We start from the raw sequence: 11,367 nt of genomic DNA on the forward strand, positions 1-11,367 counted from the left end.
CAAAAGATCTTACACGGTACATTACCAAATCATAAAATTGGTTTTCCCATCAAACAATGAGATATCAAACTTTTGTATTAAGGATCATAACTTTGATATTACTATCGGGAAAAATGACACGAACATAATTACCTACACAAGCAAAAGATCTTAGAAAGAATACATAAATAATTAATGTGATTCGACACCTCTTATCTATGTCGATGGAAATGTTTCACAAGAACTTTTTATATCAAATATGATTACAAGAATTTTAACCTACCCAAATTGTGTATGACAGAGGATGTAGCGGATGAGAAGGTTTGTTTCAAAAAAAATGGATGTAATTGAAACAACTAGAAAGACCACTTTTCGTGAACTAATTCATAGTGAGGTGGTATTAGAGGGCCCTCGTGAAGAAAGGTTTATTTCGAAAATAGATGCAAATGGAACGACCACCTTCTACAATGACCTTACGGAGGTCGTACTAAATGGCTACACTGAAAGAGGTTTATGATTTTCATGAAGTGATTCTTAGCAAGGTCGTATTAGGGGCTTCCAGTGAAAAGGTAGTTTATGATATCGGATGGGAACAAAACCTTATGTTCAACTTTGAGATGCTAATACTCGTAAGTAGACAGGATATGTTGATCTACCTTGTGCTGCTTATCCATATGATTTTTTTTCTTAAAATATGTACAAATAATACATATACAATTGGTTCACTCCATTTAATCATATCCCTCAATAAAAAGAATTTATATATCAAACAAATTAATGTGATGAGTCTCCCATTGTCAAGTTTTTAATGCATCACGAAACATCCATTACATCAACAACTCCTAAAATGATACTGTACCGTCTCGAACATAGACCGATACATATTCTCGGCCTAGGTCCGATGTCGTTAAGATGTACACTCGGTTTAGCCTCCACGCCTCACAGGCTCAAGGCTGGAAGGCAAGTGTACCGTCTCGGTCGTGGGCCGATCTGATCTCCTTAACGGTGATAGGACGTCAACAGCCCTATACTCGGAAATTACCCGACTTGGAAACCAGGCCCTAAAACCTCTCGCCTTATGGGCACTCGGAGATAAGGTGACCATGATTTCCTACTCGGTATTAACCCGATGTAGGGTTCAGTAAAAGCCTATTCGGTCATAGCCCGACTAGGCTTAGCGAGCTCGATTCCTCTTGCCTACCAGGGAACCACTCGGCACTTATCTCGTCGGATTTTCGGTATAGACCCTGTCGGTCGGACCCCGACTGAACTCGTTCCCGTTGATCTCGCATCATCGTGATAAGAACAGTTAGGGAAATCCCTTGATCCTCGGGGTCTAAGAGGCCCACGAACAACGCACCATAAAGCCTGAAACCCTAGAGTTGAGACGGCAGAACACACTTTTGAATGCTCTGGCTTTGAGGCACGACCTAGGAAAAAACCCTAGTCCACCCCTTGGCCGGAACATTTTGGAGCCCACCGTGGGGCTACGGTGAAACTCTTCCTACGCCCCAAGTCATATAGAAAGACCTACACTTTACCATGGCGAGAGGCGGCAACAACAACAACTCTCAACCCCCTACCATGGAGGAGATGATGGCCATGATCAATGGTTTAAGGGAGGACAATGCACGATCCAGGGAGAGAGAGGAGGCCATTCAACGCGAAAATGAGGAGATAAGGAGAAGAGCCGACGAGCTGCAGGCCAGAGTAGCGGCCAGTACTAGGACTGTTGAGGAGGACGTCATGTTGGAGGTCCCTAGGGACTTTCGACCATTTTCGGAGGCCATAGAGGCCGAGGTGATCCCTAGGGATCATCGGATACCGTAGATCGAGCCTTTCGATGGAACGTAAGATCCCAGTCAGCACTTGACAGACTTCCGGGCTCAAATGTTAATCTGTGGAGGGAGCATGGAAGTCCGTTGCAAGTTGTTCATGGGCACTCTCAAGAAGGCGGCACTCGACTGGTTTAGCGGTCTCCCGGATAGGTCGATCACCGATTTTGATGTTTTCAGCCGGCTCTTCATGGCGCAATTCGCTGCTAACAAAAAGAAGCCGCCGATCACATCGGATTTGTTCGATCTCAAACAGCAACGCGAGGAATCTCTGAAAGATTTCCTGCAAAGATTTAATGAGGTCGCTTTGAGGATAGCATCATTGGACGAGAAGATGGCGGTTATCGCATTCCAGAAAGGTCTGAGGTCTGGGGCTTTCGACATTGCACTCGAAAGAGCGAACTGTCAAACGATGTCGGAGGTAAGGGCTTTTGCTTTGAGCCACATCAAGACGGAGGAAAACCAGATTGTTAAATGGGCGGCTGAGAACCGAGAAGCAGGAGGCAGAAATAAAGAGGGAAACAAACATCTCCGACCTCGGTCAGACTGGAATAAGCGGGGCGACCGGTACAGTGCGAAGGAAGGCAATTACCGACAGGCCGATCATGGTGGTCGGTTAAGAGGCGAGTGGATGCGGGGCGATGAAGAAGAGAAGTTCACTCCACTCACTGTTCCCAGGAGACAGATACTCCACAATGTTAATAGTGCCTCGCTGTTTGAGTTCCCAGCGGTGACGGAGAGTCAGTTGGGCCCTTTCAAAAACGCGTGGTGTGAGTTTCACAGGACTCACGGGCACACAACTGAAAATTGTTTCGTTCTGGGAAGGCAGATAGAACGGTTGATCAAGGAGGGACGACTGAAGGAGTTCGTAGCGAAAAAGCAGGAGGGAAGCTCGTCGGATAGGCGACCCAGGCGTACGCAAGACGACGCCGGGAGGGATAGGCGTAAAGAGAGAACTCCTCCCGGAGGCGTGCCAGCAAAACCGTCGGAAGTCCATCAGCAACCAATCCATGGGGATTTCAACACCGTAGTGGGGGGCTTCGCGGGCGGGGGAATTACCTCTTCTGCACGAAAAAGGTACACTCGGTCAGTGCTCACCTTATCGGAGTTCCGGCGACCTACTCAGCCAGTGATTTCGTTCTCGGACTCAGATTATGAGGGAGTGGCCCCTCATGAGGACGACCCCGTCGTCATATCGGCGATCGTCATGGGGTACAACGTGAAGCGTGTATTGATTGACCAGGGAAGCTCCGCTGACATTTTATTTTGGGAAACTTTCGAGGGGATGAAGATACCTAACGAACGACTAATCCCTTATGCAGGAACTTTAGTGGGTTTTGCAAGAGACCAGGTCATTGCAAGGGGATATGTCGACCTGGAAACAACCTTTGGCCAGGGCGCTCAGATGAAGACGGTGGTTGTTCGGTATCTGGTGGTCAACGCGCAGTCATCCTATAGTATATTGATCGGCAGGCCGACCCTGAACAAGCTAGGAGCGGTGGTGTCTACTTCCCACCTGAAGGTGAAGTATCCGTTGCCGAATGGTACTGTGGGCACTCTCCGAGTGGACCAGGAGGTGGCTCGGAAATGCTATGGCGACAGTTTGAAAGCACGAAGACGACTGTATACGGCACAGGTGGAGCAGGAGGTCCACTCCATCGACCTAGACCCCAGAGTGAGCCATTTTGATCGCCGACCAGCCCCTGCGGAAGACATCAAGGAGGTGACGTTGATGGAGGGAAAGAAGGTGAAGGTTGGTACATCCCTCAGTCAGGAGGATGCCGAGAAATTGGTTGAAGTGTTAAGGGCGAACGTGTCAGCATTCGCGTGGCACGTCAGAGATATGCCAGGAGTGGACCCCGATTTCATGTGCCACAAGCTAGCCATCGATCCACGCGCAAAACCCGTCATCCAAAAGAGGAGGAAGTTTGGTGAGGACAAGCGCAAAGCCATTGCTGAAGAAACCGACAAGTTGCTAACAGCAGGATTCGTCCGATAAATACAATACCCGACTTGGCTTGCAAATGTTGTGATGGTACGAAAAAGCAGCGGAAAATGGAGAATGTGCACAGATTTCACCGATCTAAACAAGGCGTGCCCGAAGGATTCATACCCCCTACCGAATATAGACTGCCTTGTCGATGGTGCGTCGGGATACGAGTTGCTAAGTTTTATGGATGCGTATTCTGGTTACAATCAGATCCGAATGCACACAGCCGACGAGGATAAAACTGCGTTCATTGCTGACCAGGCCAACTATTGCTATAAGGTAATGCCTTTTGGATTGAAAAATGCAGGGGCAACGTATCAACGTCTGATGGACAAAGTGTTGGTGGATCAGTTGGGTAAGAACGTGGAGGCCTACGTGGACGACATGGTGGTAAAGTCAATGAGTTTGGACCGGCATATAGACGACCTGAGGGAATTGTTCGATACCATAGGAAAATACCAGCTTAAGTTGAACCCCGAGAAATGTTCCTTTGGAGTCCAAGCGGGAAAGTTCCTGAGTTTTTTGCTAACTCATCGCGGCATCGAGGCAAATCCTGACAAATGCTCGGCGATCATTCACATGAGGAGTCCTTCCACGATAAAGGAGGTGCAGCAGCTCACGGGAAGGATGGCTTCCTTATCACGTTTCCTTTCCAAGTCAGCCGATAAGGCGTTGCCGCTTTTCCAATGCTTAAAGAAGAATGACCGATTTGTCTGGGCAAACGAATGTGAGGAAGCCTTCTTAGAACTCAAAAGGTCGCTAGCATCGCCGCCGATACTGACGAAGCCGAAACTGAATCTTCCCTTGTTGGTTTACATATCGGCATTCGACCGAGCAGTCAGTGCAGTGTTGGTCCAAGAGCAGGAAGGCACCCAGGTACCGGTATACTTCGTGAGTCGAGTCCTACAAGGAGCAGAAACGAGGTATCAAAAGATTGAGAAATTGGCACTTGCGATATTGGTGACTGCGCGGAAGTTAAGGCACTACTTCCAGAGCTATGAAGTGATTGTGCGTACGGACCATCCGATTAGACAAGTGCTACAAAAGCCAGACCTAGCGGGAAGAATGATGAAGTGGTCTATAGAACTATCGGAGCATTCAATTAAGTATGAGCCGAGAGGAGCAATCAAAGCTCAAGCGCTAGCCGATTTTGTGATGGAGCTGACCGCGCCCGCCGATGAGGGAGAGGTCGGAGAAATGCAGTGGATCTTGTCAGTAGATGGGGCATCAAATCTCGGGGGAAGTGGAGCAGGAATCGTCTTGGAAGGACCGGGAGGAGTTTTGTTGGAGCATTCGCTGCGTTTTGAATTCCGAGCAAGTAACAATCAGGTCGAGTATGAGGCATTGTTGGCTGGTATGGCATTGGCAAAGGAAATGGGGGCGACAACTTTGTCAGCACGAAGCGACTCTCAATTGATCACGGGGCAAGTAGCAGGCACTTTCCAAGCGAAGGACCCTCAACTGGCTAAGTACCTGGAAAAAGTTAAGTTTCTATCGGAGAATTTCCGAGAGTTCACGCTTAACCACGTTCCGCGAGAGCAGAACTCGAGAGCCGATCTCCTTTCCAAGCTGGCTAGCACGAAGAAGCCGGGAGCCACTCGATCGGTCATCCAGGAAACCTTAGCACAACCCAGTATTAATGAGCCTCAGGGGAGTGTTCTTTTCGTCCAAGAAGAGCTCGATTCGTGGATGGGACCGTACATTGCATACCTAACTCGGGGAGAATTGCCAGAGGACAAGAAAGAGGCTTCGCTAATACAGAGGGAGTCGGCCAGGTTCGTGGTCATTAACGAAAGATTGTACCGAAGAGGATTCAGCTCTCCCCTGTTAAAGTGTTTGACTATGTCGCAAGCACAACGGGTGATGGACGAGATACATGGTGGAATGTGTGGGAGTCACATTGGAGGACGAGCATTGGTTTACAAAGTGGCGAGGGCAGGCTACTTCTGGCCGAGTCTGAGAAATGAATGCGTCAACTGGGTTCAGAAATGTGATGGATGTCAAAGGCACGCAACCTTGCGTCACTCCTCGGCTGAACGACTTCACTCAATTTTGTCTCCCTGGCCATTCAACAAATGGGGCATCGACATCCTCGGTCCGTTCCCGATAGCCGTGAGACAGTTAAAATTCTTGATAGTGGCCGTGGACTATTTCAGCAAGTGGATCGAAGCGGAGCCGGTAGCGACCATTTCAGCAGAGAAGGTAAAGACATTCTTGTGGAAAAATGTTGTATGCAGATACGGTGTTCCTCAGGTGCTGGTATCGGATAACGGAACGCAATTTGCAAGTTCGAAAGTCCGCGAGTTCTGCCGAGGGATTGGAATCCGAATGACGTTCACCTCTGTTGAGCATCCCCAATCTAATGGTCAGGCGGAGTCGGCTAACAAGATAATTCTAGCAGGGCTAAAAAAGCGTGTCCAAGACTCAGGCGCTTCTTGGGCGGACGAGCTTCCCCGGGTACTATGGTCGTACCACACAACAGTGCATTCCTCGACCCAGGATACCCCTTTCAACTTAGTGTACGGGACGGACGCCATGATACCGATCGAAGTTGCGGAACCTTCGATACGTACTACGGCCTTTTCGGAAGAAGAATCCGACCAGGGAAGGCGAGTTGATTTGGACCTGATTGCTGAGACAAGAGAAAAAGCAAGGATAAATCAAGTGGCAGCCCATAGAAGAGCAGCTTTTAAGTACAACACGAAGGTTGTTCCGAGAGAGTTTGTGGTGGGAGATCTCGTTTTGAAGCGCGCTCAGGCGGCGCAAATGAGGAACAAGCTGTCAGCTAAGTGGGTCGGTCCTTACAAAGTTGATGATGTTGTCGGCAAAGGAGCGTACCGACTGAGGACCTTGGACGGAGGAATAATACCGAGGACGTGGAACGCGGCGAATTTACGTTTTTATTATAGCTGATCTCTTTGTATTGGGTGCACTCTTTTCCTAACTCAGTATTTTGTCCCCGTAAAAATGTGAGGGGTTTTTGCTGAGAAGGTTTTTAACGAGGCACCACATCTCAATCCTTAATAAATATGTCTTCTCACGCATAATTTTCATGACTTTTAACATTTGCTATTTTGAAGATAAAACTCGTGATTGTCGGCAAAAGTCCGGCTGGGCGAGTATAAATAACTCGAAGAAACTCGTGATTGTCGGCGAAAGTCCGGCTGGGCGAGTATAAACAACTCTTAAAACTCGTGATTGTCGGCGAAAGTCCGGCTGGACGAGTATAAACAACTCTTAAAACTCGTGATTATCGGCGAAAGTCCGGCTGGGCGAGTATAAACAACTCTTAAAACTCGTGATTGTCGGCGAAAGTCCGGCTGGGCGAGTATAAACAACTCTCAAAACTCATGATTGTCGGCGAAAGTCCGGCTGGGCAAGTATAAACAACTCTAAAAACTCGTGATTGTCGGCGAAAGTCCGGCTGGGCGAGTATAAACAACTCGAAGACCAAACAAAGTGATGTTCTTAATAAGTCGGAAAATGAACGATTCCCATATTAAACGACGACTCTAACAAGGTGATGTTCTCAACAAGTTGGAATTTGACCGACTGACTCCACGAGGTTTCATTTACATGGAAAAATTGCATTACTTATTGTAGTCAGGAATTTACCGACTGGATCCACGAAGCTTCATTATTAACTTAGAAATTTTTTTCTAATAGTTGCTTGAGTCGGAATTTAACCGATTGGTACTCATAAAGTCTCATGTTTAACTTAGAAATTTCTCTAAGCGTTATGTGGGTCGGAATTTAAACGACTCAAAACTTCGTTATTAACTTAGAAATTTTTTCTAAGTGTTGCTAGAGTCGGAGTTTAACCGATTGTACTAGGTGTTGCTTAAGTGGGTATTTGGCCGACCATTTTGTTAAGATTCATTTTGACTTGGACAAGTTTTTCAATTATTATGAATCGGCCCACGACTGACTCCACGAGGTTTCATTTTTAACTTAGAAAAATTGCCTTACTTATAGACATCGGGAATTGACCGACTGACTCCACGAGGTTTCATTTACATGGAAAAATTGCATTACTTATTGTAGTCAGGAATTTACCGACTGGATCCACGAAGCTTCATTATTAACTTAGAAATTTTTTTTAATAGTTGCTTGAGTCGGAATTTAACCGATTTGTACTCATAAAGTCTCACGTTTAACCTAGAAATTTTTCTAAGCGTTATGTGGGTCGGAATTTAAACGACTCAAAACTTCGTTATTAACTTAGAAATTTTTTCTAAGTGTTGCTAGAGTCGGAGTTAACCGATTGTACTAGGTGTCGCTTAAGTGGGTATTTGGCCGACCATTTTGTTAAGATTCATTTTGACTTGGACAAGTTTTTCAATTATTATGAATCGGCCTTTGGCCGACCATGTGGCCAAGTTTCATTTAAACAAAAATTTCCACATTATTTCAAGTCGGCATTTGGCTGACCATTAAGCTAAGCTCCCTTAGAAATTTTCCACTTCATTTGGAGTCGGCATTTTGGCCACTATTCAAATCAGAAATTGGACGCCCATGTGGCTACGTTTTTAACGTAAAAGTTTCCCTATATTATTTTGTGCGGGACATGGGCGACCACATGGAAAATCTAATTTTCATTGCCTTTGGAACAATGTCTATTATTTAACTGAAGTTTGGGTTTTAGAAAATTTTCAAGTTAATTCCAATCGGATTAGGAACGATCACTTTTGATTTTAAACTTAGAAAGCTCGGAGTTTTGACGAATACGCTTGAAAAATGTTCATTTAACTTGGAAATTTTCTAGTTCAATTTTAAACTCAGAATTTTGCTGAATACGCTTGGAAAATATTCTTTTAACTTAGAACATTTTACATACCACTAAAGCACTCGGAATTTGAACGAAGACATATTGGCCCAACTTAGAACATTTTATAGTCGTTAAGACACAAGAAAAGTATCACACATCCAAAACATCAAAATTCAATACAAAGAAAACCTAGAATATTAGAGGCACGCATAAGTTTCCACGAAAAAGGGCTAACGTAAAGCAGGTTCAATCATCTTCTGGGGGATCCATTAGTTCCCCATCCACAATTTCCTTGAAGTAGCCGAGCCCACTAAGGTCTATGTCGGCATGGAGAAACTTCACTTGACTTGTGGCGGCATCAAAACCTTCAACGAACTTCTTCAGAGAGTCCATCTTGGCCGCTTGAAGGTCGTTCTGAAGCTTCTCCACTTCAACTTTCATCATGGACAAATCACTCTCGAAGACGCTAGCAGCATCAGTCGACTTATCCCGAGACAGGCGCGCCTCGTCCAACTCTTTCTCCAACACCACTTTCTCGGCAGCCCAAGCTTTCTTCTCTTCCTCAAAAGCACGACGACCTTCCAGCAGTTTGTCTCGTTCGTTGGATATCCACTTGAAGTCGGCCTTGCTTTTACTCAAGCTGTCCTCCAAAGAAGAGAGTTTTTTCCCCTGCACCTTGGAGTCCCTCACTAGCCCCCGAATTTTGTCTTCATTGACGAGTGAGAGAACCGAAAGACGGTTGGTTAGGGACTCAATTCCCTTTGCAATTGAGAAAGCACTCATCTTTTCTAAGTCGCCGCGGTCTCCCTCAAGCAGATCCGTTCCGCGAATATGGGCGCTGTGATTAAACTTTTCATCCCAGAAAGAGGCCACGCCACTACGCTCGTGACCATGATCCACTGGATCCCAATTTTCGCCGAGGCAAGCACTAATAGTCCTTTCAACGGATTGGACCTCGGTATCGCCCTTATCAATCTCGGTGGCTACCACTGTCTCCAAGTTCACCACCGACACGGACTTCTCGCCCTCGCGCCGACGCTTGTGTGAGGATTCGCCAACACCCCTCGCCGCAGTCACAGGTTTTTCAGTCTCCACAACCTTCTCAGTCGCCGATTCCACGACCCTAGCAACTTGGGAAGCTTGTTGCTGTTTCCAGAGCTTGGCCAATTCCCGATTGCTCATACTCGCCATCCTATCTGCACGATGACCAAGTAAACATTATGTTATAACGAAAAATAAAGCATCACAAAGAAACAATAAGGTACAAAAGGGGCGATCGGCGAGAAACCGATTACCTATATATATTCTCAATTCATGGGGCCTACTTTCTAAATCTAAGAGTTTGGCGGTGTTGAAAATCGTTTTCAATTCCTCCAGTTTCCTAACATCCTCTTGGTCCTTCTCAGGAACCTTGTCAGGACTTAACCCACCACAGGGCTTAGTTTTCTCGTTCCAATACAAGGGATACCCTTTAAGTAAGCCCTCGTTGCCAGGCGTACAACGAACTCGGAAATAGGATTTCTTGAAGTCCTTATAGGACGACTGAAAAAGTGTTAAAATTCCCCGACTCGATACCCCATGGACAGACACCCAACCACTGCGTTTATTGATACGACTTTCAAAAAAATAAAAAAACTTTTCTACAGTCGGGATTAGCTCGAGACCCCCACACAAAACCTCAAAAGCTCGGAGGAACGCCCAACTATTAGGGTGTAATTGAGTAGGTGCCACATTCAAGGCGCTCAGGACCCCTTTTTGGAAATCGGAAAGTGGCCACCTAACCCTAAGCTTAGAAATTAGAGTCGCATAGCAAAACGTAAAATGCTCAATGCCGTCACCCCTAATACACACAGGCTCCCCATCCACACAAGGCTCACAAACAAGCACATTATCACTCTCAATACACACCACATGCTCCCTACAAAAACTGTCCATTTCAGCCCACGAATTCATTAGAGATGAGCAACGAAGCACATCATCCTTAACCCACTTATACGCGTCTCCATAACTTATAGCCTCCATGGTATAAACAAACTTGAACTACAAGGGGGAACTAAAAGGTCCTCCATAATCAAGAAAGGCCAAAGGGGGATTAGATAGGCGTACCTAAAGACACAAAAACGACCCTTTCTCACTCAACAAATGTCACCAACACGCCGTACACCACCGCGCACCACCGTAGTTCTCAAATGGAGCAGAGGTCCTCACCGGAGAAGAGAACGCAGGAAGAAAGAAAGGCCGCAGGTAGAAAGAAAGGCAAAGGAAGTACAAAAAAGGAAGGCTACCCTATTTATAAGAGTCCAAAGGTCGCGCGTGGAGTTGGGAAACCCAAGGGTCGCAGCGCGTGTGGAACGTTACAACCCTTAACCCAAGGGACAAAAAAAAAAGGGGGGGGTGCATACCATTAACTTTAGCAACACGTTTGGCCACGTGGCACAATCATTATTCGCACCCCTGCAACGCCGATTTTGCAATAAATACATGTCCTTTTTCGAGTAAGGTGAATAGACACCCCCTTTCAGGTTTTGGGAAATTGCGGTCTCACGGGACGAGTTGGAGTATCGCAGTGTACCGCCCAGGTCGCCATCCGACCTGGTTTTCCACTCGGCAAATACACAACCAGGTTGCCAGGCCTTAAGCCCTTTCGCCTTATAGGCTCAGGGCTGGAAGGCAAGTGTACCGTCTCGGTCGTGGGCCGATCTGATATTCTCGGACCATGACCGATGTCGTTAAGATGTATACTCGGTTTAGCCTTATCGCTTTACAGGCTCAAGGCTGGAAGGCAAGTGTACCGT

The 11,367-nt window shown here is 46.5% G+C and overlaps 1 protein-coding gene across 1 annotated transcript; it reads left to right on the forward strand.

Annotated features, from left to right (window-relative positions):
• The first annotated feature begins 1,890 nt into the window (after nucleotides 1–1,890).
• Nucleotides 1,891–3,813, forward strand: LOC145956190 (uncharacterized). Its single transcript, XM_083071756.1, has one exon. The coding sequence runs from the start codon at nucleotides 1,891–1,893 to the stop codon at nucleotides 3,811–3,813; it is 1,923 nt and encodes a 640-aa protein (XP_082927882.1).
• Nucleotides 3,814–11,367: the final 7,554 nt, after the last annotated feature.

The sequence above is a fragment of the Cajanus cajan genome, chromosome 3 (assembly GCF_000230855.2).
Source record: "Cajanus cajan strain Asha chromosome 3, NIPB_CcT2T_4, whole genome shotgun sequence".
NCBI lineage: Eukaryota > Viridiplantae > Streptophyta > Magnoliopsida > Fabales > Fabaceae > Cajanus > Cajanus cajan.

What these genes read in the sequence shown, in the direction of transcription:
- LOC145956190 (XM_083071756.1), top strand. Translation starts at nt 1,891, where the DNA reads ATGGAAGTCCGTTGCAAGTTGTTCATGGGCACTCTCAAGAAGGCGGCA.